At 41.3% G+C, this 27,129-nt stretch overlaps 1 protein-coding gene across 1 annotated transcript in view; it reads left to right on the plus strand.

Moving 5' to 3' along the window:
* FGD3 (FYVE, RhoGEF and PH domain containing 3) overlaps nucleotides 1-27,129 on the plus strand; it is a 196,397-nt gene that overhangs the window by 109,881 nt on the left and 59,387 nt on the right. Inside the window, exons 5-9 of the mRNA XM_074957794.1 lie at nucleotides 12,027-12,116; nucleotides 14,915-15,051; nucleotides 18,156-18,312; nucleotides 23,327-23,465; nucleotides 24,270-24,328. Of these exons, the coding sequence (XP_074813895.1) occupies nucleotides 12,027-12,116; nucleotides 14,915-15,051; nucleotides 18,156-18,312; nucleotides 23,327-23,465; nucleotides 24,270-24,328 (582 nt within the window). The remainder of the gene's footprint in view (nucleotides 1-12,026; nucleotides 12,117-14,914; nucleotides 15,052-18,155; nucleotides 18,313-23,326; nucleotides 23,466-24,269; nucleotides 24,329-27,129) is intronic.

Below are 27,129 nucleotides of genomic sequence, written 5' to 3' on the forward strand. Positions count from 1 at the left end.
TCATAAAACTGGCTGCAGGTTTTAGTAGGTCTTCAGGAACCATTCATTTATAAAGTCCGCATTCAAGTCTTCCAGTACTGTGGGCTTCTGTAAGCTTTATAAAAAGTTCACACTAGTCCATGCAGACTTTATAAAATCTTCATTAGGCCCAGGTTCTGATCAGGATTTACAGCAAGTCTTGGGGACTTCAGGAGAGCTGCGCTACGGCAAAGCTGGGAAGAGGAACGGGGGGGCAAGGTATAGAGCAGTGGTTCTCAACCCGGGGTGCAGGGCACCCTGGGGGGCCACGAGCAGGTTTCAGGGGGTCAGCCAAGCTCGGTCGGTGTTACACTCGCTAGGGCCCAGAGCAGAAAGCTGAAGCCCCACCGCTCAGGACTGAAGCCCAGGGCCCTGAGCTCCAGCACCCAGGGCTGAAACTGTAGCTTGAGCGACTTAGCTTCATGGTGCCCCTTGTGGCATGGGGTCCTATGCGGTTGCCCTGCTTCCTACTCCTTAACGCCGGCCCTGGCTTTTACATGGAGAAAAACCATTGTTGTACAGGTGGGCCGTGGAGTTGTTATAGCATGTTGGGGGTGAGGGGGTGTCTCAGAAATAGAAAGGTTGAGAAACCCTGGTATAGAGCCTAAGAAAGCATGGGAAGGCTGGGAGTGGAGGGGAGATACTGTGGGAAAGCCAGCTGAGAAGCTGGGGATCTAATGAGAGCTTCCGGAACGACAGGTGGAATTCTATGGGGAATTTGAGCTATGGATGGGTCACTTGAGCTGGGGGTGTTTGTCATACATCCAGGGAACCTACCTGACTCCCTTGGCACACCACAAAGTCTGCAGAATCCTGGCTGGCCATTTGCTGTTGACTTACTTCAAAAGTATGCCTTTATCTCCCTCATTATTGGTCCTGTGCACTAAATCTCCTGTGGAGTTTCTAGATCAAACTTTTTCTGAGATAAACCACGGCTAAAAAAGACTTACTCATGTTTTCTAAATTACACAGATTTTTTTTTTCCTAAGTCTCAATCTCAGAAATGGCTGGCCTGAATTGCTATACACTAGGCCAAAAGACCATGCAAGATCAAATAAGAACAATTGTCTGGGTATGGTAAGGGCCTGGGAATCTGGACAGCATCAACAAGAAAAGTGAAAGAGTTCTTGAGCACACAAACATCTCCGTTGTGCTGCAAATGTTCTTGCTTACGTCGAACACTCTGGGCTCTAACCCTACGAGCAGGGCTTTCTGAATCAAACATGTGCAGCTGCTTGCTGTTTATTTGTACTGAGGTGTAGTTCTTAGGAGCCCCAGCCATGGACCAGGACCCCTTTTGCTAGGTCCACACAGAACAAAAAGAGGGTCCTTGTCCCAAGGAGCTTGCAGTCTAATCTATTGGTGATAGCAGCAGCAGGCTGGTAGATACGATGATGATGTGTGTAGTATAAGAATCTAGACAAGATACCTTTGTACTAACTGTATCACTGTGCTCCAATAATTTCTGGTTTTCACATAGGTGATCCTTTACTAAGACTCAATTTTGGAAATATTGTATTTCTTTGGTCTCCTGTGATAAACCTTCATAGCTCTGTCACTTAATTCCAACACCAGAACTAAAAATGCTACAGAGTCAGATTGTAGAAGGGCTTGGATGGCTTGGGGATTGAAGCCTTCCCCTGCAGTCCACTGGTGCAAATCGAATTGGTAGTAACAGAAAGGTGTTACAATCTGAGTGCTGTTCAGTGGTCTTTGTGAACTGTCATGATTGTTCAGTCCATCTCCCAGTGGATGTGTGTCACTTTTGCAAAATCCCCACAACACCAGGAGATGTGAATAAGGCACTTTTCTCACTAGCCCTGCAGTCACCAAAACACATTTTGTTTTCCAGTTTAACGTTTCTTTGAAGACTAAATTCAGCTAGTTGAACCTCAGGTTGCCAAACAGAAAAGGGAGATCTATGCATTTACTGTTTCTATTGTGGACCGAAGGCTCACCAGATGTAAAATGTTACAAAGCTAATAATGGACCCAATCTAGAGTCCGACCGTATGTATTCAAGTCAAACTGGGCTCCGAGGAAGATTTGTTTTTGTAAGGAATGCAGACTCAAACCAGATTTATCCCTTGTGTAAATGCAATGGGATGGATTTGGTTCATTTTAAAGATGTGCTTTACTGACACACCAACATTTTATAAGATATTTGAGTTCCAGGGTGCAGCATTTATAATAATACTCCTTGCTCCTCTGAGATCATTTATGTAATTAAATATATATATAAAGTTTTCATTGTGAGTTTTAAATAACATAAACCATGTGTTTGAAGTAAAGCTAATTGTTACTTTGCTTGGTGCTTTGAGTAGGTTAGGGAATCTGTAAATAGAGACTTAACTTTGCAATTTAAATGAGAAACTCTTGAGGGGAAGGAATTATCCCTATCGCCAGGATTTCAGTATTACATTGCCACGTTGTCCTCCCTACCGCCTCCTTGATTCTGCTCACTTTGACTGTTATGGTTGTTCGGTGCTATGGAATGAACTGGGGAAAGCCCAGAGCATGCTCATTGCCTTATCTGGCAGCCTTGTGCGGAGGAAAGCTGGGAAGGTTTCTTAGGCTGCCCTGTCCCGATTGACTGTTCCATTACTGCTCATTCTGGAGCTGTCAGCTGGAGAAAGGTAGGGCCCAATCAGGCTGAAAGTTTATTTCACTCTTCCCAAAACCAGTTATTGTGTGAAAGGGAGGTTTCCCTTAAAATTAAAAAGCACCTGCCCAGTTATAAGGGAACGAAGAAATGTCAGTCACCATCAGCTCTTGAGATTGGGGGCAGAGAGAGTGCCTCCTCCCTGTCTGAAAAGGACTTTTTAGAAAAAAAAACATGCCCGGGGTTGGACCTGTTTCTTCCTGCTTTTTCTCTACACACACACTCAGACCTATACAAGTGCCCCAGACGTTGCAGCCACTCAGCAGGGATAACTAGTAACTGTAGTAACATCCATGTCTCTGGAAAGCTTTGTATCTTGTAGTCCGAACAGGGTACATAGTAATTACAGCTGCAGGTTGGTTTAATAATGACTTGATGATTCCCAGTCCACCAATTTAAGTGGAGATCATGAATAATTGCTGATCTTTCTTCCCCCCACACTGTATTTTTCACACACACACACACACACACACACACACACAACAACCTTTTGAATCAGTAAACCTTTGCTGGTGAAATACTATTCCCTACTGTGAAGCTTGCATTTTTCTCTTTAGACTAGCTTTAAATATCCTATGTCATGTAGCTTCTCTTTGGAGTCTAACACATCTCACTATCAGCACACAATTATTGGAATATATTTTTAAAGTAATTGGGATCTTTATCTGTCTTTTGTCAAAATGAAAATGGACAGGGGAGCTTATCAGTTTTGATAATGTCTCAGAAAACGTCATCAGCGCAGAAACTGAGACGTGTTAGCCTTGATATACTTACAAGAGAGTGAATGAAATGAAAGTGGGATTGGAGCCACTGTCATGTTCTGTAGACTGTTAATGTCAGGGTTTTTGGTGGAACTACGGCTTCGCATGGACTGAGTAAAACTTTTGAAAATGAGAACACTTTTTCATGTCTTTTTATTTAAATGTTTGCAGTAAAAGGAAAAATAAGTAGAGAAACTCCTCAGCAGACAAACCCCCCCTCCCCCCCCCACGTTGTCCATCACTGTACTATTTGAGTGCCTTTCACATAACAACGATGGCAATAGCAAAGCCTATAGGGGACTTCATGGAGTCTCTGGCTTATCTCCTTTTGTGGCTGAAAACTCTGTTTGGTGTAGGGATTTGGGGTTTTTTGTTTTTTGCTTTTTCATTGATTTGTTTTTCAGTTTTTGTTGGAGGGTGTCTTTGGATAGAAAGGGGCGTCGATGTTGTGTTATTTCTATGGTATTTGCAGTGTTATTCCCAGAATATGAGACACAAGCTTGTCTCCTTCACCAACAGAAGTTGGTCTAATAAAAGATATTATCTCACCCACTTTGTCATTACAGTAGTGGAAAGACCTCGTCAAGTAGGAAAGTTTTGCAATGTTTCCTAAAGATGCTCAGGCTCTGGAGTCATCTAAATTTCTCTGGATGTTCATTCCATAGCTGGATCCCCTCATTGTCCCTAGCTCTCATGTACTTCATCCTGGGCTGTGTGATCTGCACTGTCTCAGGGGAGCACAACTGTCTTGGTAGTTCATAAATCGTAATTAGGTCTATAATGTAATTGGAGATTGATCTATTTATTCCATTGAAAATTAGAAACAAGATATAGGTCCTGCTGTGACTATGTAACTATACAATAGATTATTTCTTACAAAGAGGCCAAAAACCCCACACCTCAATCTCAAAGAAAGATCTTCCTGTTCTCTTGCTATTTTCTATTCCCACTACCACCTAGGGCCAATAATACCTCTTGGTGAGGAGAGATGCAGAAGTATAGGCTGTAACTATGTGTGTGGGTTGGCTTCTATATCATCCTGGATTATGGGCTGACCAAGATGGGTTTATTCACGGGATTTGGCCATATTGGATCTCGTTACTCCATCAAGTCCAGTATTCTGTTGCTGACTGTGACAAGTATCTGCATAGAACTCTGCATATTTGTTGTCTGTATAGTTAATTGAAAGTTCAGCCTGTCTCAAGGTTGAAGAACTATAAGTGGAGTTTCAGTTCCAATTTTGTGGCATAATTTATCTGTTGGGAAACTTCACCTGGATTTCTGGGTCAAACTATTGGTCAGATTATCTCTGTGTGTTCAGAATAACTTTCTTTGCCTTAAAGAGGATGTGAAATCATTATGTTTGCTTCCTGATTCAACCTTTAAAGTTGCCCCATTCTAAAGGTTGAAACACGTTTCTTAATTTATTTCTTTAGTGGCTTATGTGCAATGGAGTGTTGCCTCTTTCTTTCCTAAGTCAGTGACATTTAAAGGCCACAGATAGATCCACCTAGTTTTCCCTAAAGTGCGCAGCTGCTTTGTCAGTCTTTTTGTCTTAATGGTGGTTAAGAAACAATGGATTTGCTATCTAATCACAATCAATTTATTGGCAACCCTTGGGATAGTGAGGCATCCAGGCTATAAGGAAGTGGATTTAATAGCCTAGGAAATAGATTACCTTTCACTACTGTTTTCAACATTTTTTTTTTGAGTAGGAATTTTTTCCATAACAATTATTTGCCAGAAACTTTTGTGATTTTAAAAAGAGCTTGATCATATTTGACTTTGGATTACTTTTCACATAAGATATACGTTGCTAGTCTGTCTGGCAAGATTCAAGACACACCCATCTTATAATAAATTGGAGATACTAGCTGCGTATTCCTGTTGACTTAACCTGCAGCTCTGCCTAGTCTATGAGGAGTTAGTGTCATGTGTCACTTGAACAGTAATTTTCCCCAGATTTAAAGTCAGGGCTTGGATTTGACCTGTTATTTCGCTGTGATGTATGTTCTTAACATAATCACTGCTCTAATGAGCTCCTCTGCAAGTGTGTGTGCTTTCTATGGGAGAGAACCCATGTGGAATTATGGGTGATTGTTCATTTGACCCAACTCTTCTTGTGTCCCCTCCCACTTCTACACAATATGCCTATGAGGCAGAATGCCCCCCATTTGCCTCTATGGGTGGGGGAGCTTGATGGGGCTGTCTGTGAAGGGGGACAGTTCCAGTAGTGAGGAAGGGGACACTTGATGAAGGACACAAAGTAGCTCTCCCTTCCCCCCAACCCCCCCCCCCCCCCCCCCCGGCCCCAAGTGTCTGGGATCCACTGGCCAGCTGGGAGGGAGAGGTGCTGATTGGCCAGCATTCCCCAGCTCCCAGGATTTAACCTGGAGTGGGGGCATATCTAGCCTCTCTTGGCTCCATTCCAGCAGGAAAGAATTACTCACCACTCCCCTGCTTCCCTCTTGGTCTAGGGCAGAAGCAATCTGCACTCTCCCATTTGTTGGTACAGCTTACTTCCCTTTTGGCTCTGGCTCAGCTGCACTGTCTCTTGCATTGGAGGGGAGGCGGGGTTTTGCAGAGCCTTGGCTATGCCCACTAACCCTCTCCTGTTTCCCCCACTCCACCCACTTCTGCAGGAGGAGTAGCAGTCCCAGCAGTGGCTGCTCTTCCTAATGTGTGGGGGTGAGCAATGTGGATACCTTATCCCAGGGAACAAGGGAGCTCTTCACTCTCCTGAGTGGGTACATAGCAGGACATGTGATTGAGCTCTGAGGAAGTGCAGTGCACACTTACGGCGAGCAAGCTGTCCAACTAGGCTTTGTGTGTGTAATTACCCATTTGCCTCTGTGACTGTGATAACTGCACACACAGTTTCAGAGATCCCTCTGCATATGCGTGAACCTGGGCCTCTGCTTTAGGAACATTTGGTCCAGTGTTTTTGCAAAAGTAGAATTTGCCCCCATTTTTTAGTGTTGTAGAATAACTATAGCCACGTATGCATTGTGGTTGGGAAGAAGTAATTGGACTATTTGAAAAGGAACAAATGACCATAGTGCAATCATTACTTTCAACACGCTGTAATAAGCTTCCCGTGTCTGCAAAATAAACGCCTACTGCTTCCCTTTTTCTTGTCCTTCTGCTCATTCAGCCAGCATAATACTTAAACTACTTCAGAATATTTTTAACAGCTGTAATATACAGCATGGCCATACTGACTAATCATCCAGCAAAACTATTAGGAAGAACAAAAGTTGAGTGTATTTATAACGCATGTGTATATGCAGTAGAGGAACATATTTTACAACTTCCTGAAAATTACACTCGTGTTATCTGTATAATATGTGCTTATTAATAAAGCTAGCTTCACTGGTGCCCATTGTATAATATCAAGAATTTATTTATACATAGTCTGGAGTTTAAGTTTACAGGTATCTTTAGTCATTTATGCTAAATAAATAAAATAATCGCTCTGACCATTACTCCCAAGAGTAAAAGTTTATGTTTCAGTGCTGAGTTTATGCTTGGTAAAGCCTTGGAGCCTTAATCTTTTTGACATAATGCTGAACTCAATGGCTGGATGACAACATTATAATCAGCTAGTGATTTCGTTCCACACATCAATAGAGGCACTTATACAGCTCTTTTCCTCCAGAAGATCTCAAAGCACTTTCCAGAAATGGGCAAACATCACTTTCTCCATTTTATAGGTAGGCAATGAGAGATTAAGTGACTTGCCCATGAGTGATGTGATGGGGTCAGGCCGGACGGCTATAGGAGAGTGATCCTATTGGGTGCTTGGAAGTGGGTAGGTACAAGCCCGCCCACAGCTAAAAGCCCCTCTCCCAGCAGGGGGACGAGCTACTGAGCCCAGAACTCAACCAAGTTTGGGGGACAACAGAGGAAAGAACAAGAACAGGCGTAGGGTTCAAACTGTGAAGACTAGGGAACCTGAAGGGGACACCGAGCAGAGAACCCCAGACAATGTCCACTACTCCTCAAAAGTATCCAAGGAGCCAGCGGACGCAGCCCAGAGGAACTCTGCCCGGATGTGTGAGTGGATAAAGGAACGAAAACAGGCTCCACAGTCACAGAGCATCCCCTCAGCCAACCTCCTCTCCCTAGTGTTATAAATGGCCACCTTGGCCATAGCTAGGAGGAGGTTAACGAGGAGGTCCCTTGACTTCGTGGGGCCACGGATGGGGTATGCATAAACAAACAGGTGCGGGGAAAAGTGCAGCCAGAACCTCAGCCAGAACCTCAATAAGAGGTTCTGGAGGAGCCGGAAGAGGGGCTGCAACCTGGTGCACTGAAGATACACATTTCCCTCATGCCACAGAAAGGACAGGCTTCAGGGATAGGAGTGAACCGCGCCAGGTACACGCTGTGCTCACAACTCCATGGTGGAGCCGCCAGCTGATATCCCCGGCGGGCTGCAAAACTAGGGTAGAATACAAGCTGGCCCACCGGGGTTCCCCACCCTCCATAGCTGGTAATAGATCCCGCTACTTGGTGTCCAGGCGGGCTGTGAGGGTGGGGAAATGAAGCATGTGGAGCACGAACCTGTATAGCTGTTCTCTCGGCGCGGTTCAGAAACAAACCGGCTGCAGAGTACCCAGCTGGCTTGGGGTAAGAGGAGGACGGGGTCGGGAGGGCTCACGGGGCAGTGGCCCATTGGAAAGGTCCAGAAGGCCTGAGGTGAGGAGTGGGTGGGGAGTGTCCTCTCGCAGGACCCGCTCGAGGTCGACCCAAGAAGCGGGTAATAAGGCGGCCTCAACCTCCTGAAGTACGCACCGCGGGGTCCAAAGGGTGGAGAGCCCCATGCGCCAACCTAGCCAATAGAAGGCAGGTGTATTAGCCCCAGGATAAGCAGGTCGCTTTTCCCCTGGTAATTGAACAGGGGTTACTCCAGGTTAATTAGGATAGCTGGGGCCAGTCAAGGGCCTGCCAGAACCTATTAAAAGCCTCCCTTCCAGTCAGATAGGTGCGCACAATAGGAGTTGTGGGGAGCAGGCATGCTACTGGAGAGCCGGACAGTGTGGACACTGACAAATGCCAGAGACAGACCTCACAGGTACAGAGGTGAAGACCAGGGGAAACCCTGCCCAAGAGGGCGTACAGCCCTTCCAGGCCCCAGAGGTTTGCGGAGAAGAGACTCCGCCAGAGGGGAGAGACTGAACTGGGTGCCTGGCCTGCCACCACAAAACCCGGAGGAGTTACCAGAGGCTAAGAGGCTCTCTTCCCACTCCCCTGTCAGGAAGGCTGGGAGGAAACCCTGCCCAGACAATGTGGGGGCAGTAAACCCAGGGGTGTGGGGAAATTCCCAGGGAGAGAGGAATCCCCCAGCCCACTGCTAAGAGGAAGCATGGAACCCACCGAAGTGGAGAAGGAGCTCTGCCACAGTGTATAGCAAATCAGTGGTATGGTTTGGAAGAGAACCTGGGTTTCCTGATCCACAGGTCTGTGTTCTAACCATTACACATGCTGCCTCCCAAGCCAGTGTTTTCTGGCTCACTCTTTTTCACCAACATTTGTTGTCTAACTCATATTGGGTTAAAACCTGCTTGCTTTACTCAAGTAAAGAGGCTTATTGACTTCAGTTGGATTATTTACATACATGAGTAAACTGAGCAAGAGTTAGCATATAATGTCTTCATCTATATGGCAGTTTGCTTTGTGTTAATTTTACCTTTATAAAATGTAGAGCCAGGAAGTTTCATGCTTTTTTTTGCCCTAGTATCTTTAAGGCCAGATTCTGTAATCTTACTCACATTGATCAGTACTTTACTCCAAGAATACTAATCGCAGAGTTAAGTATGGCTCAATCTTGGTAGAATCAGACCCTTAATTATTCAAACAACAGAAGGCTGCAAGAGTAGGACTGTCTATAACAATTAATTCACTTTGTTAAAGGTTATGCCAGTGAGAAAATTACCAACCAAGCATTCATTTAAGACGTTCAAGGTGACTATACAGGGAAATGATTGAAAAATACAGCAACTTAAATGTCCATATCTCTGCCACCACCAGCAGTTGCTGCTGTAGTGTAATATCACTTTAAAGAATTAGGTCCAGCTTGAGCTAAAATTATCTTTAGCCATTGTTTGGTATTTAAACAGATGTCAACATGTTTTTTGGAAATGTAAACTGAGTTACAGACGGTGAGGCCCAGGACGTTAAAAGTAACTGTGTGCTATATAAAGCTTTACTTTTGAGAAGTAATGTATTTGGTTAAAACTAATTCTTTTCAAGTTCTGAATTCAAACAACTGAAAAGATAGCTTTAGTGGCTGGCATGGTGGTCAAGTTAAAGCAGGTTAAACTTCAAGCCTTTCACTTAGAAACTCCTTCATTTTCAGCAAAATTGGCAAGAAACTAACTTTCTCCCCATGAAGAGATCCATCCATTCCTAACAACTTGAACAACCAAAGAGATATCTTGGTATAAAGTAATATGTTTTTTTTATTTCCCTTTTGCAAGTTCAAAGGTTATGAAAGCAGTGGTGTCCCATCATTTACTATAAATAGTAGGCACAGAGATCAGTACTGATTCTGTGTAGAGTCAGGTAGGACACAATGCAATACGTTTAAAATGATACATTATTTCAGTTCACTTTACACGCTATGATTTTAATATTGGGAGGGTTGCAATAAGAGCTTATTTCACAGGACAGCTATATCATAAATTATCCCATTGCCCACAGCAAGCTGCAATGCACAGTACATCGGAACTGAGGAATTGCATCAGAGTAAGATGAAAGAAATATCTTTACAGAACAATCAGGGAAATGGATTCCTGTCCTCTGTCAGTTAGTGGTTGACTTAAGTTCTGAATCGTGCATGTTTTATCCTAGCTGATGTAACTGTAGAGTTCTCATTTATCCATATAAATGTCTAATTTCTGAATTCTGCCAAGTTCTTGATCTCAATTCTATTTTGTGACACTGAGGTCCACAGGATAAATTTAAGTGTTTTCCTTTTATTAATTTAAATTTGTTGGCTTTAAGTTTCACTGAATGTTCCCTGGTTTTGATTATAAACAGGAATTAATAGGAACACTTGATTTACCTTCTCTATGCAAAAAGCACCCCATCAAGTCCCCTGTTATTTATCTCCTCTCTAAACAGTCCAGTCTTTTCAATATCTCCTCTAACGGAAATCTTTTCATGCTTTTAATTATTTTTGTTACTTGTCTCTGGTCCCTTCTGTTTTTCATGTGTTTTGGGGATTGGATGATCAGAAGTGGATGAAGTATTTCCTGTAAGGCTATACCATCCATTTATATTAATGACATTCTAATATTTTCAGTATTATTTTCTCTCTCAGTTGTAATCACCCCATTATTTTGCTTTTTTGATCACCACTGCACATTGAGCAGATGTTTTCATTGAGCTGCCGACATTGAAATCCATGTTTTTCCCTTCAGTGGGTACAATTAACTTAGAATCCAGCACTCTGTGTAAGTAGTTCAGATTATTCCTTCAAAATATGTTAGATTCCCTTGAATTTCTCATCTCTGTGCCATTGCCCAATCATTGAGGTCTCTGGAGTTTCTCAGTCTTCTAGCCTTGACTAACCTAAATAATTTATATGTGCATATTTTGCCCTCTTTCTGCTCATCCATTTTTCCAGATTATTAAAGGTGTAATCATTTTAATACTAAATACTGATGCTAGTACAGAAACTTCTCAAGTTTCCCTATCTTTACACGGTAATCATCTGCTAATTTAAAAACCTGTATATTTTCTAATGGGACCACTAGAGAGAGAGGAGATATTGTTTCATCATAAGCACACAGTTTGCATTTAAAATCTTGGATGCTACAAATTGTTGATGGATATTAAAGAATTTGTCAAGAGGATAAATGTATTTCAGTCTGCAACATGCTGACTCAATGAATTTTAAGAATTGAAAGGACTGAATTTATATACAGTCTAAGGCTAAACTAAGACTGAAGTGGGGACTTTATAATCAATGTCAAGTGATTGAATTATGTAAAAACCAGGACTGGGGAGAAATAGTTTGGTAGAAGGAATAGCACTAAGAATAATGGGATGAAAATAAGACAAGGTGAATTTAGCCTGAATATCAGAGAAAACTTCCTAATAGCAAGTGCAAGAACCTCTAAAGGGAGGTAGTGGAAGCTGCATCCTTATGCATTTAAAACTACACCATGCATTAGAAATATACTGTAGTGTACTCTGGTTTGTAGTCATAGCTCGTGAATTTAAAAATGGACATCAGGTAAAGTGGTGTCTAGCATGTTAGTCACCAGATTAGTGTGCTAATATTTGTAAAGGCCTGAAAACCGAGTTTAAAGGTTTTTCTGGTTTGGAGTATTCTATCATTTGTAGCAAAATAAAGAGAACGGAAGTGCTATCACAGCCAGCCATCACATGTTAATTAGGTTTTAGACAATAACTTTGAAAATGCACTAGCAGCAAACAGATCCTTTGATTAGAAATGCTGGGGCAGTTTCTCCCATGGGATGACTTAATACTAGTGAGTCTTGGGAAATAGAATGTTCGATGAAAATAGGGTTTATATTAATTCTTGGATAACTTCATTTGTAATATTTTTTTCAGTGTACAGAGCCGCAAAAGCTGTTCAACATTGCCAATGAGCTGCTTCATACAGAAGAGGCTTATGTTAAAAGACTGCATCTACTGGACCAGGTAATTCTGCTTAGATCAAGTTGTGCTTCATTTTCAATACACAAAACAGATTTCTTCAGATAAATGTGGATGTTGTGATTACTTTGTACATATTTTAAGACTTTTTCTCTGACATCAGATTATTAGTAAGGACAAGTAAAATTTAGGTAAACATTATAGGTAGGTTTGAGAGTTGGCTTGGTAATTTCCCCTTAAAATCATGGATGAGTCATAGAAAGTGTTACTAAAATGCAGTCATGATCTTGCCATTTCTTAATAGGTTACTCACTGCAAGACATTTCTCTCCATCCTCCAGCCCACAGTCCTATTTCTACTTCCTTTTTCTCTGGCTTCCAGTATTCCTACGCTGGCTGGCATTTCCAGCTCAGGCTCCAGATGAACAGCTCTTATACCATTTACAACTCAGCCTACAGGTATTGCACATGCTTTGGTCCCCATTAGAGTGATTGTGCACAAAGTATGTGAAGTGCACATGGTAGAGAAGCTGGTTGCAAAAGCCAAAACTGGTTTTGCTGGTGGAAGGAGGAGTTCAGCTTACTAGAGACAAGACAGTAGATGTTGGTTGAAGACAGTGGTGGTGGAGAAGGGCTCTAAACAGCTACCACCTAATTTTTTTTTAAATCCCTTGATCTGTGCTGAGTACCATTAAAACAGGCCGTAAGGAGCAGGAAAGAATTAACTCAACTACCAGCACTGTAGGGACCACAAAGAGGAAGCAGTTACTGAACAGATACTGAAAGGAAATCATGGGCACAGTAAAGTGCTTTGTGATATGATAGGATCTGTGACAGCTTTGTGACCCCTGACAGGCTTTTGTCAGTAGGAGTTGGGCCTGCATCAGCTCAGCAGAATCAGGCCCTTTATGTCTCTGGATTCTTCACCTGGCCACACTCTTTAATTTACCTCCTTCATGTTGCGGGTAAAAGTAAAACTGGTGCAACGATACTGCAGTTTTTAACTTCAGTGGTGTGTTTAAAATGGTCAGCGGTTAGAATTGTTTAGAAAAGTTGACTCCAGTGTCTGTAGTACTGAGATGTTTTGGGGATCACCCAGATCAGTAAGATGTTCTGTCACCTCTGGCTCTGTCACCTTAGTGTGCTTAAAAGCTGTGCTGCTATGGCTCAGATCCCTGATGCCAGTAGCCTGCCCAAGGTCTCATCCTGGCTTCCACCAGCCTAGTTACTCCTTGCAGGCTGATTTCAGGAGTCCTTCCAGTTGTGAGTCTCCCCATCTTTCACAAGTTTTTAACTCTGACTTTTCTCTTCCTATCTGTCACCCCCAAAGGCGTGAAACCAGTTCCCCCCCACCACACTCCACACAGTTTGCACAACAGAGACCTGCTTAGGATAAAAATAAACAAAAGGGTTGTTTAGTAGAAAAACCACAGACTCAAAGATGAAATAGTAAGGGAAGCCAACATACACAAGTGACACAGAAAATAAACATAAAGGCACCAATTCAGGTGTAAAACTTCTATATTAGATAAAGTCCCTTTTTGAATACAAATTACCTATTGCATTTGAACAGTTTTCCAGGCTATCCCCTAACTCTGGGGGGGAATCCAGCATTTCACAGACAGCTTCCCACTTAGAAGTTGTCCCTCTGTTTCTGAACAGATTTCACTTTAGCCCCCTTCCATTTTAAAAGGGCTTGCAGGTTCAGTTTTGTGGGTCTCTCTTCCCCTTCCTCCCCCCCCCCCCCCCCCCCGGTCAGTCACTATAGATATTCGAAGTGAGGGAAACTCCCTCCTTTCTTAGTTTTCAAAACCTGGGGTTTTCTTTTCAGTTTCAAGTTGTTCCCATTTACTTTGATTTTTCCTCAATGTTTTTTTCCTGGGCTGAACGATTGCTTGGTGCGTGGAGTGAGTCCCATCTGATTGGGGAAGCAGCCCCTCCCTGCCTGGCTGCCCATCAACCCATTGTGAAGTGGAGGTGAAACTGCACCACAGATTATGAGCACAGTTTCCTATATACACAAATACATAAATTCCTAACCACAATCTGTATACGTGTCGTAATGAGCAGCAATTTCTGAACACTACAAGCTTTCATAAAAGACCAGGCTCGATTTTTTTTTTTTTAGTACCACACTAATACAGGATGCAGTCAATTGGTTCAACTGCTCATTTTGGGGATTTAAACCTCTTCTTCCACTGCGGGGGTTTGGACCATGATTGTCACCCAGGCAATTGTGCAATTTATGAATGTGGGAGAAAGAAAGAATAAAAATGGTGAATCACTTTGGTAAGTCAAGTGTGCAGGATTTCTTAACAATGAAATCTGTCCTCTTGCTATGAATGCAGTTAGGGAAGTCATTATTTGTATAGAGCCCTTTACACTCTGCCCCCTGGACTAAAGATTTCTATGGAAATTTGGGGTAGGTTGGGTTTGGATGAGCAGAGGTCTATTTCCAGGGGCTTTAGGAAAATCTAAGGAGTGCTTTTCACTTTCATTCATGTACAGAGTACTTTTGTCCTGGACCGAGTAAAGACAGGTAGGAAAAAAAATCTGCTTTTCTTCAACTAGTTTTCACATCAAAAAACAACTAAACTAGTTTTAAACCTAAATGTGTTTAACCTCCCCATCTGAATGAGAATCAGTCTTGTTTAACAGATTACTCTGTATGACATACAATGTAGCTTCAAAGAAAAAAACAGAAAAATACACACTCCAAAATACAGAATGTGTGATCCTATACTAAAGCACATTAGTCATCTTTTAAATAATATGGTTCATAACATAATGCCAGGTTTTAGATTTATATTAAGTAACTGGTAATACTTGTTTTTTCCCATGCAGGTTTTTTGCACTAAATTGTCAGAAGCAGGTGTTCCAACTGAAGTGATAACTGGCATCTTTTCAAATATTTCCTCCATCTATTGCTTCCATGGACAATTTCTCCTGCCTGAGCTCCAAACAAGAATTACACAAGAGTGGTGGGTAAACCAATGTATTACAAATAAACATTCAGTTTGCAGGTGTTCTAGCAGTCAGAAAGCCTAGTCTTACAACATAGGTTTTAATTACACAAGAACATACTATTTCCTGTATAATACAGAAGGACATCATACGTTTTTTAATACATGCCAAGATACAAAGGCAAACCTAAATAAAAAAAATATTGTCTCAGAGTGCTTTGTGGGTCCAAAACATTGCAAGAGCTGTCCTCCTTGACAGTATTTCCACCATTCCAGTGTTACAATGCCATAAGGCAGCCAGATCACTTATTGTTTTTTATTACTTTGGCCCCACAAGTGGTTCTGTGAGGCAATCAGAAAGGCAGTGGCAAACATCAACATATATACTTATACAAGGATGCTAGAACGCTCCTATAATGGAATAGCTTTTTGTGTGCTATATCTAAGGCTTGATTTGATCAGTCCATTTCTTTAAGAACTAAGTTGTGATTATGTTAAGATTAACTGTAAATCTAATTTTTAATAGAAATAGTTTCACACAATGTATGAAGCATCTAAACAAGTTACGTAGATCTGCAAATCTGTTAGTCTATTGTCAAGTCTGTTCCAATAGTGTTTTACACCTTACATCAAATTCTATTTGACTCTGAAATCCAAATTCATTGTCTCCTGCAAGATAAACTGCTATAATCATAATTATATTAACATCCACATTGTACACACACAAGTATTTCTTTAAGCATAAGCAGATGTTTTTGTTGAATGTTTAATAATGTTTATGCTCCAGTTAGACCCTGAAAATTGCACCAAGTTGTAAATACAGAAGCTCTGGAATGCAAGAAAGACAGGCTATTTGTAAGATAGACCTAGAAAATTAAATTTGAGATGACAAGTTGGCTGTAAAGACTTTTCTTCCGATAGAAAGCATAGTGTGTTCTGACACAGTGTTTTTATATTAAACTATAAAGTCAACCAAAAGTTAACCTGCTCATCTACTCTGAAATGATGGAGACAAGATCAGAGTTCACATCTTACTCTGCTGAGTCCACTCTTTTTCAAATTGTACATCAGTGACCACAGGAAATAAGCAAAAAGATTGCCACATTTGAACATTACTGGAAACTATGGGGACAGCCATTACTTAAGATGAGGAAGACTAGACACCAGAAGGGTGCTGGGAAGTCAAACGCATGCATGGGCTATTAAATGACTAGTGCAGTTTAACGTAGATTAAAATTAAAGTTATAAGCTTAGTGTTGGGGTGAAATGACAAGAAGGCATTGTCTCCTAATGGCCATGACCTGCAAGACAGCCACTGGGAGAAAGGTCCAGCTTTGAGAGTGAATAGAAACTTAGAGCTGGCATTTGCAAAAAGTCTAAGAGAGTTAGACACCCATCTCCATAGAAACTTGTGCACTGAACTTCCTTTGGGCTCCTTGGAAAATCCCAGCCTACGTCTATCAGTTCTAGAATTGCCACCTAGGATTTCTAATATTAGCACATAGCTATCTAAAGATGTCACTGTGCTTAAGCCTTACAATACCCGTATGAGGTTAGTGAGGGTTGTTATAGACAGGAAAACTAAAGCTCAGGAAAAGCGGCAAAGAGTCCTGTAGCACCTTATAGACTAACAGACGTATTGGAGCATAAGCTTTCGTGGGTGAATTCCCACTTCTTCGGATGCATGTAGTGGAAATTTCCAGAGGCAGGTATAAATATGCAAGCAAGAATCAGGCTAGAGATAACGAGGTTAGTTCAATCAGGGAGGATGAGGCCCTCTTCTAGCAGTTGAGAGCACCAACTGCTAGAAGAGGGACTCATCCTCCCTGATTGAACTAACCTCGTTATCCCTAGCCTGATTCTTCCTTGCATATTTAAACCTGCCTCTGGAAATTTCCACTACATGCATCCGACAAAGTGGGTATTCACCCACGAAAGCTTATGCTCCAATACGTCTGTTAGTCTATAAGGTGCCACAGGACTTTTTGCCACTTTTACAGATCCAGACTAACACAGCTACCCCTCTGATACTTAAAGCTCAGGAAGTGTGACTTGTCCTGGTCACATAGGACTGAAACAGAGCCCAAATCTGCCGGTTTCCAGTCCAGCCTTATTTCAACATTGTGATGGTTGGGCCAGTTAACCATTATTGTAGTTATTCCTTCCCTTGTGTGTGAAGTCAGAAATAGGAATGCAAATGCGCAGATAAGAGATAACACCATCTCCTGGCTCCTGAATAAAATCTTTTCTAATAAGCCCTATGTACATACTGAGGTCTTGTCTCTCCTAGGCCTCCATTCTTGTCTGATTTCTGGCCCTCTCATGCTGCTCCAATGGCATAACGGGGGATAGAAAGTAGCTGAAAACTTCCCCAGCCCAGGAGGGATCCTGAGAAATGCTCTCTTCCTTTGTGACCCCAGTTGAAAAGACAAGTCGTAGGATGAAGGGAGTGTGACCAGGCTGGCAGCTCTCTGTGCTCAAGCTATTCTGGGCTGCAGAGCAGCCCATAAATGAGTATGGAAAGCTTCTGGAAATTAGAGTAACCCTATGGTGGCTCTGACTCTTTCTGCGGGCTGGGCAGACCCCCAATCAAGCCTTAAATTTAGGAGATATGAAAGTCTAGATCCAACTTTGCTCCCAGCCCCCACTTCCTGGGCTCTACCTCCTGAGGGGCCCAAAATATGGAGGGAGCATTTATTCAGGCTATTCTGTTTCCTATATTGTGAAAGTGAATTTGTGGGAAGTTCTTCATGTATTACTGAGCTTCTGTGTCCTCCCTATGTGCTAACATGTAACCCCCAGGTGGAGTGCCTAGATGTAACTACATGGCCTCTTTGCATCTTCAGTTCTTTTGCTATATGGAAAAAAAATAATTGTGAAAAATCACAGACTCTTTTCAGTAAATTACTTTTCTTATTGGAAAAAAATCTAGATTATTCTCTTAACAAAATTTCACAGAGCTGAATTCAGCCTTAATGTAAATCTGGGTGAGCCCCTAGTGATGTCAAAAAGGAATTGCCCCTTTCTACACCAGGGCTAAAATTGGGTCGAAGTAAGTGTGTGTGTGTGTGTGTGTAATAGTATGGGTTTCAAGACATGTTTATCTGCCTTCTTTGCAATAGGAATGCAAACCCACGGCTGGGAGACATCCTTCAAAAACTGGCTCCCTTTCTGAAGATGTATGGAGAATATGTAAAGAACTTTGACAGAGCAATGGACATGGTGAACTCATGGATGCAGCGATCATCTTCATTTAAAGATGTCGTTCAAAATGTACAGGTATAAAGCCATTCCTTTCAGTACATCTCCAGCTTGATGGGATTTTAATTCTTCTTGCCTTTCCAGTTCTAGCACTCCACAGTGGGTTGCAGGGTAATGTTCGTAGAGTGCTGAAATATAAATATAGTAAAAATCCTTTCTTCTCCTTCTGCATGTGACAAACCTCACTACACAGGTGGAGTATTTCTCCAACATGATTTGGGGACTCTCTGTAAGCTGTGACAATAATGCCAAGTTACTCTAATTTTGGTTGGCTTTATTCCCTTTGTTTACAGAGATTTTAAAAACACTGAACTTATCTCCTTTATTATTCTAAAAACTTAACACTGAGTTTGTCCCTAAGGCAAAAAAGGAATAGGATAGGGATACTGTCGCTATACACATTGTATATTAATCTTTTTAAAATTCCTTTCCCTTCTTACTAATAAAACGTTAATTTTAAAGTGAAAAATTAAAAGCATAATACATATCTTGATTTTCTTAGCTTGTTTGCAGTGGGCACCTCATTCTCCTTGGACGATGAAAGTAGAGCATTCAATTTCATTTTTATTTCTAATCAGTTTAATTTGCTGGTGCTTATGCTGCAACACAGAGCTCTTGTTTGGGCTAATGATTTTTCAGGAGAATGATTTACCTAAAACTTTCAATTGTAATGAAAAATAAACAATGAAAGCCTTTCTGCTCACATCAATATGCTTTGTAAAAATGTTTCCTGTTTCTTCCTTCCTTCTTTCTTTGCATGAGTCCAGAGCCAGCCAAGTTAGGAATGTAGTTGAGGCCCAGCATATTTGCAGGTGCAGGGAGAGCATCCACTGTTCTTTGCAAAGAACAGTGACTAGCAGGGAAAGGGTAAATGCTTTCTATCTGTGCACTGAGGAAAGACCACAGCGGCATGCCCAAAATGCAGGGATTGTCCTGGTGGTAGGGCTGGGCCAGCTGTCATGATTCTTTTTCCCTCCCTCTCCCCCAACCCCGCACTGCAAGAGAAGAAGTGTGCAAGGGCTGGTTACCCCTGTGAGTCAGAAGCTCCTTCCTGGAGCTGGTAGAGGGGAGAATATTAATTGGGAAAGTTGCCCTTCTACCAGACTTGTACTACAAATGCCCTTTTCTACCTCAATCATCTGTCTAATCTTGGACTAAGCAAGGTTTTGATTATTCTGACTGGGGTCTGAAAAACTAAGTGCTCCTTTTGGTTGAAATTTGAGACCCTGGCACATGGGCCCCAAATGGAGCATTGCTTGTGTGATTTGTCTGAGAGCTCTGGAGTGTACTCTCTGCAGGGCTCCCTGATTCTTTCTGCTTGTGCCAGCAGACTGTCTCAGCTCACTTCCACTTTGGCCCTCACGCTCCAAACCTTCCCAGCCCAGTTCTCCAGAACAACACACAATTGGTCTTTACATTTTGATCTAAAAATCTGTTGTCCCTTTAAAATAGAGCAGTGTTGTTATAATTCACTCTTGTCCAAGACACAGTCCCACTGACTTCAGTTTGTATCAGGCCCCTTGGTGAAGGTTCCTTTCTCAAGAATATGGGAGCCCCACTGTAACTCATTATTTGTCTTACTTCCTGCAGCAAGGAGAGGTATATCTCCCTAAAATTCTGCTATGTCTCCTCTGTCACATCACCAAACAGGCTAACCACACAAATGGTTCACATTAGCTGTCAGAGCCCACAAAACATGCCTGCAGCTATCTGCGATCATGAGTGTCCTCTGCTGCCCCATGAAAAGAGTTCTTGACAAGTAAGTTTAACACAGGGATTATACCTGGAGCTTCAGTTCTGAAGCCCAGTGGTGGTAATCTAAAATGGCAACACTGTTAACTATTTCACTGCTGATTATTTTAGCAGAGATGTGCAGCTTGGTGGCTAGATCTCCAACTGGTGTGTCAATAGGCCCTAATCTATTACCTGAGGATTTACCCAGCATGTGTTCTGCAAATCTCAGTGGCCTCTCTGGTGCCCTCTTACCAGCTTTTCCTTTATTTTTGCCCCTATAGCTGTTGTGACACGCATTGTCATGGTCAATACAAAAGCCTGTAGCTCTCAAAAATGGAAAATGCAGCCCACGTAAAACAAATTGGATTTAATGTCTGCATATGGGCTACTGAACTGATTGTATTTATTTTCATATTTAATTAATTTCAAACCCGACATTTTCATTTTAAATGAAGCTGCCATAGGATTTCCTGTCTCTGATGCCAGCACATCAAAGAACCCAGGAACCTTGCTACAGAGATTTAGCTCCCCCTTTCCATGGAGGTCATGGGGGAGCCTTCAACTACAGATAGAGAATGTCCAGTAGTTTAATGTGATTTCTGTTGGTTAGTCCTTTGACCTTTGCCCTTGCTTTGCAAAACACCACTTGAAATGTGTTGTAATCCTTCAGAAATGCACTGTCACTCATGTTTTATTGCTTAATTATGAAATTCCATGCAGGTTGTTAATAACACTCTAGGGATTGTTGAATGGCATAGTTTTTCAGGTTGAGGAATTAGCAATAATTAAATTGAGCTCATAAACACCTGACATTTTTTACTGCAAAAAGCCATAGCTGATCACAAGCTATTGATTGTTTACTTTAGGCAACCTTAAAGGGAAATACATCCCTATGTGTTACCATTATATCCAACTTCTGGGGCTAATCCTGCTAGGTGTTGAGTGCCCCCAACGCTTATTACAGGCTCAAACCTTACATTCCTGACCAAAATGACACATTGATTTTTCTGAAGTCATAGGAGACTTGTACAATCTCCTGTCTTAACAGAAAGACTGTTTGCTTTGTGAGAACTCACTTTTCATGCACATCTGGTACCCTCGCCGAGGTTTTTTGTATTTATAGGTTTCACACCATTCTGCAGCCTGGCTCTCACTTGAACTTGTTTAACGCCAAAGTTTGAAATGCCTGTTGCTTCCTTTTAGATTAAATGGATTCTGAAGATGAGAGACATGGTGCTTTATTCTTAGTTGTAGCAGTAAAGCTGGGCAAAACACTTCCATGTAAAATCTCACCAATTTCTTCCCCACCCCATTCGTTGTCCAAATTTTGAATTTTTCAAATTTTCACATCAACACCAATTATTGATTTGTCTAAAAGTAATGGCCACTGACCCTGAATAGGGGTCATACAAATAGATCGTAAGAAATGATCCCTGCCCTTAAGAGTTTACAACCTAATTAAAACAAGATACAAATCACTCGCTTGGTGCAACAAACACATGGAAGAAATGGTGAGTGTGGATATCAGTGAGAAGGAAAAGTGACTGTAGAAGAAGTGGTTGTATAGATTAATTATTTGCATATGCATTAAGAGAAAACAAAGCACCTGATTTTCACTGGGCTCTAAGTTTGATTTCCTCTTATATACTGAGACATGTATATGCTCACTTTGGTGCACTAATGAGTCTACATTGAATGGAAGTAATTGGGTTTTTGTGACCGCAGATTCCATCAGCTGTGCTTGAGCTTACGGGAGTTAGCAAACCATGTGTGTGTACATGTACTGTCACACATACACTTGCATAAATAAAACAGTTATATAAAATACCCCCCGTTTAGCAGTTTAGCAGTTATATAAAATATCCCCCTGTGATCATTTGGCAGTTCCCTGCGGGCGTCCCAGTAGAAGTGAATTTTAGTGAAGGATTAGAAGGATGACCGGGTATCGGCTTTGAGGGCTAGTTTGAAGATGCCATTGGAGGAATGATAGAAGAAGGTGTGAAGATGCTTGTTGGGGAATTGGGCAAAAGGGCAACAGAGGATGTCATCCTTGTGGGGGGATGCATGATGCAGTAAGATACAAAAGCGAATAAGCGAGTAGTATAATTCTCCATTTTACTTTTCTCTTCCTGGAATCTTTAATTCTTTCCCTCCCAATTGTGGCATCTGAGAAATGTTATGCTGTAGATCTCTGAAAGATAATAAATTCACCTCAGCCACCATAAACAGCAGTAGTGTTCAGTACATGGTGACAGATTATTTTTAAAGTAAATTTACATCTTTGAATTACTGGAAAGATGGCTAATATTTTTCTGTCAGGTATTTGCCTCATTATCTCCCAGAATCAGGCAAGTCAGCATTATGTCTTCAGCTGTAATATTTCTGAGAAATATTGGAAATACTTGACACAAACATCTTTTGGCTGAGGAATAGAATACAGAAATTAATGTGGTGGTTGAGGGGATGCTAGTATTCAAACAGAAATATATGACTGGACCAAAACTTGGTCCAAAGGATTTATTTTACTAGATAGGCTGAAGTATTAATTCCATAGAGGGAAGGATGTGTTTGTGGTTAAGACACTGAACTGGGATTGAGGAGTTGTGGGTTCAGTTCATGGCTCTTCCAGAGCCTTCCCATGTGCCCTGGAACAAATTACTTAATCTTTCTCTGCCTCACTTTCCCCACCTGTAAAACAGGCATTTTACTTCCTTAGCATGAATATTGTGAATATAAATACTTGGAATAGTATAAGTACCATGATGATTGGGGCCCGATGAGTGCCTTGATAGGTAACCATTTAATAAAGTAATATGCATGCTCAGTCTTTGAACCAACCACAGTTTGGTCAAGTGAAACAGGGATGCAGTGTCATGCTTTAGAAGCTTATACAAATGACTTATATTTTCAGTCTCTGTGCTGTTTGTACAATAAATACTAATAAGGGAGAAGTATTTTTGTGCCCCTGTGTTTATTGCATCAGTCATATGATTTCTGATTCCACTTGGTCTCCTAGGGCCAAGTTCTAACAAGGGACTCACACAAAGTCTTGCACACACCAACAAGGGAGAAATTTTTAATAAAAAACAGAATGACTGTAAATTTATAACAATTGGTAGAGAAGTAAGGGCCAACTGTCTACATGAAACACTTTTTAAAAACTGACTAGATCTTAGATTGACAGTGTCTCCTATTTGCGTGCTGCAAATGTGATTTTTTTTATTGCAGTTTGAGCTGGAAAAAAAACCATACAAAGAAACAACATAATCCTTGCATAATTGTTTTCTCTGAGTTACAGAAACAGGATGTATGTGGGAACCTGACGTTGCAGCATCACATGCTTGAGCCTGTGCAGAGAATTCCTCGCTATGAGCTTCTTCTAAAGGATTATCTAAAGAAACTTCCAGAAGAGTCTCCAGACAGGAAGGATGCTGAAAGTAAGTGTGGCTTCCATGATCTGCATCATGAATGTGAACCATGTTGTTGGGAGGAGTCATGTTCTTGTGTAGTCTTGACTTCAAAGTTCAAATGTTGTAAACAGTAGATAAGACGATTGTAGATGCACAGAACTGAATTAACTGTTTGAACAGTGGCAGAGAAGCTATGCCAGATGGAAATCACAGTTCTAGAAGTTAGGACAACTTTACCAAATAAGCAATGACAGAATACTGTAGTCTATACCAGAGACACAGGACATTGAGTTACTTTTATGATGGCTTGGTGGAGGAAAACAGAAATTGTCTGAAATGTGAGTATTTTCTAGGGAGTCGGGCCACATGACATCAACACGGGGAGGGAAGAAGCATATTCCTTTATTGATTTACAACAGCTTGGAATCGTCTCAAGAAATGCCTAGAGTATGGTGTGAACCATGGCAACGCATGTAGGCGCTGATTCAGCAAAGCACTTCAGCACATGTGTAAAACATCTTAATTGGGACTTAAATTACAGTTTTATGAAAGGGAAATGGTTCCTAAATTGTCAGTTTTGCCCCTTATGTGTTGTTTTGCTTCTTGTCTGGACTTGTAAATAGAACAAGATAAAATGAAGTATCATTTACATGCCTGGTAAGCATGCAAATGCGATTCTATGTGTCAAGGCTTACAAATGTTCCATTTAATTCAGGGAAGTGCAGAATTCAGCAGGTCTTTTGCAGTGGAAACATACATATCAGGAAAATAAAAATCGTGCTATTAACTGATAGGCATAAGAATGTATAACTGTTGCTACCTTTATTACAGAATCGCTGGAGCTTATTTCTACAGCAGCAAACCATTCAAATGCAGCCATCCGAAAGATGGTGAGTAGAAATTGTGTAATGGAATCATGATGTGACCCATTAACTGAGATCCTTGGTTCAGTCAATTATTCTCTTATTGCCACATCTTCCATTAAAGAAAGGCTTTAGTTCTGGGAAAATTTTTCAAATACGTTATATCAGACTTAAATAGAAATTGAGGAGCCTTATACCTGTCTTCCATAAATGCTCCTGCCATTGTTACCACACACTGAAGTTTTTGTGTGCCAAGATTTCAAATACCTCACACCAGTCTCAAAACAGAGGCAGTTGAGGAATCTGAGAGAGATGAGGAAGAAATATTTGCAAAAAAAGGTCTTTGTTTTGCACTGAAAATTTTTGAAACTAGAAATCTTCTTGACCAGTTCTGCTCAAAGTGTGCTTGCAATTTTTCACATGTAATTTTTTGGGCATACAAAGACTCTTTATTTGTGCCTAGTCTTCATATGTGTAACAACTTCTAGTGTGCATGTTCAAAGTTGCAGACATCACTTTTGAAAATTTAGTCCTATGTATCTAAAGTTGGGCAGCCAGAATTAGAGATGACTGTAAAATCTACCTCTTAAAACATAGGGTCACATTTTCAGTGAGACCTCAAGCTGGCCTCCACAGGCCTGTTTGTGCACTAACAATTCTGCACACAGTTAAAATAAGGGAGGGGGGCGGTTCGTGCTTGCAGATCGTGTCACTTGTGTGTGTGCACGGGGATGTATAAGAGGTCTAAAATACAAAATGCTACTGTTTGTGCCCATGGATTATTTGTGGATGCAGCACCATAGTTGTTTTCAAAATCAGGCCTGTAGTATTCTACGTAACAGTAAGATGATCTCAAGAAAATACCCTTTATTCTATAAAAGGCATACTATCCTCTCTTTTAAAGGTTGTTTCTGCACAAAAATGTTTGGAAAAACACTCAAAATTACCGCCATACATTTTCACCCTACATAATTTGTATTACATTTTTCATTTCAGATTGCCTTCTAATATGGTTTCTATTTCCCCCCATCTATATATCGGGCATTCTCTACGTTTTTCCCATGCTCTTGTTACTTTGAGTAAAATAATTCTAGACCATGTGTTGAATAACACACTTGTACCTCACTCTGTGCAAACTAGAGGAATTGTAGCTTCCTCTTGTCAGCATGGCTGGCAGACACATTATCCCCACTTCCTTCATCCCCGAGACATCATCCGACCACTTTTCCTCTTGCTGGTAACCAGCTGATGTCTCAGTCCTTTCACATATAAAAGGATTTAGGAACCATCTATTTCTGTTTGAATTCTGTTCTCTCCTAGCTTTTCTCTCCTATAGCTTTTGGTTTAAATGTTTTCAACTTTGTGCCTTTAACTTCTCCACTGTGGGTAGCAATTATTTCACTAGGCTCTAGGGCCGCAAACACCAGGTACCTGTGCTTATAGTGGAGTGGCATATTTTATAGACCTTCATTACATCCCATATATGGAGCAACCACCCCATTACCACAGTGGTGGGTACTGTATAGAAATATAAAGGAATAATACAACTATCAGGGGATGTATAGAAATCAAGCTTTCCAAGCAACTCTTCTCAACTCTGAGTGGTCTGCAAAGAGTTCTGGGGTGAAGGTCATTTACTTTATTCCACCTAATTACAGCTGGCGAGACCCTAAGGTCTTTACTCAGTTTTAACCCAGCAAATTCCCACTGTAGGCAGTGAGTTCCTCTACAGTTAACGGGATTTGCCGAAGCTAACGCTTTGGAAAAACTGAATGAGGAGCTCAGCGTTTGGCCCAGTGGCTCATGAATTTGCTTTGTCCCCTAACACATAAACTTGTTATCTCCAGCATGCCCTCTTTTACTGCTCTGCAGGGATTGAGACACAAGAAGTGCTTTTGGAATGCAAAGGGGGAAGATAGGGTTCATACAGAGCAGTGTAGCATATGGTGAAATACCCACTGCTAAAGGCTGTATCCTATATGTGCACTGGAAGTAGCATGCAAGCCTGCTGCTAATGTATGGATCAGCAAACAAGATCAGACCTTAAACATAATACAACCAAAACGAGGGCAAGAACTGTGGCAAAATGCTCTAATTCCTAGACCTGGATTAAAAAAATCCCACCAGTTTCCCTTCTATAGGTTCACAACTTTTGTAGCAATGGAAGAAATTATAACCGTTGCTTCAAAATTTTATTAAAATAATGTATCTTGCCTAGCGTATAGATATCTCTTAGGATGTTGTACTGCCATCTGCCACCAGAGTGTCTGAGCTCCTCCTACACACAAAATGGATTGGTAATAGTGTGGTTTCAAGGGGTGTTGGGCTCGTCTCTCATCTCTCTTTTTGGAACATAAAAACTCTGCTTGGACTACGGCCTTTTGTTTGTTTGGTTGACTTGTTTGTTTCAGGTCTTACTGGTTTTGTTTTTGCTTTGCTGTTAATAAATGTGATTTATTTTTGGATGCGGGGGGGGGCATATCTGCCATCTATGGCAGAGTGTCTTAATTGAATGAGAGAATACTGTATGCAAACTTTATTAAGCACTTCCAAAACCCGTTTCATATGCATGAGCAAATTCGGATGTTCAGTGCACAGGGGGCTTGTATGTGACCATTTTTTTTAAAACTCATCCGTAAAAGACTTTGATGGAGCATATCTACCAACTTGCAGTTTAAATTAACTGAAACTCCCCAAACATGATTGTTTAGCTGATTTTGCAGCTGCTTGGAGATTTAAGAATCCTTCCTGTTTCAATTTGTTAAAGCTATAGAAAAACTGGTAGTAGTGAATGCCGGTGCATGAACTACACAACTTTACAAGACTAG

The sequence above is a fragment of the Natator depressus genome, chromosome 7 (assembly GCF_965152275.1).
Source record: "Natator depressus isolate rNatDep1 chromosome 7, rNatDep2.hap1, whole genome shotgun sequence".
Taxonomy (NCBI): Eukaryota; Metazoa; Chordata; order Testudines; family Cheloniidae; genus Natator; species Natator depressus.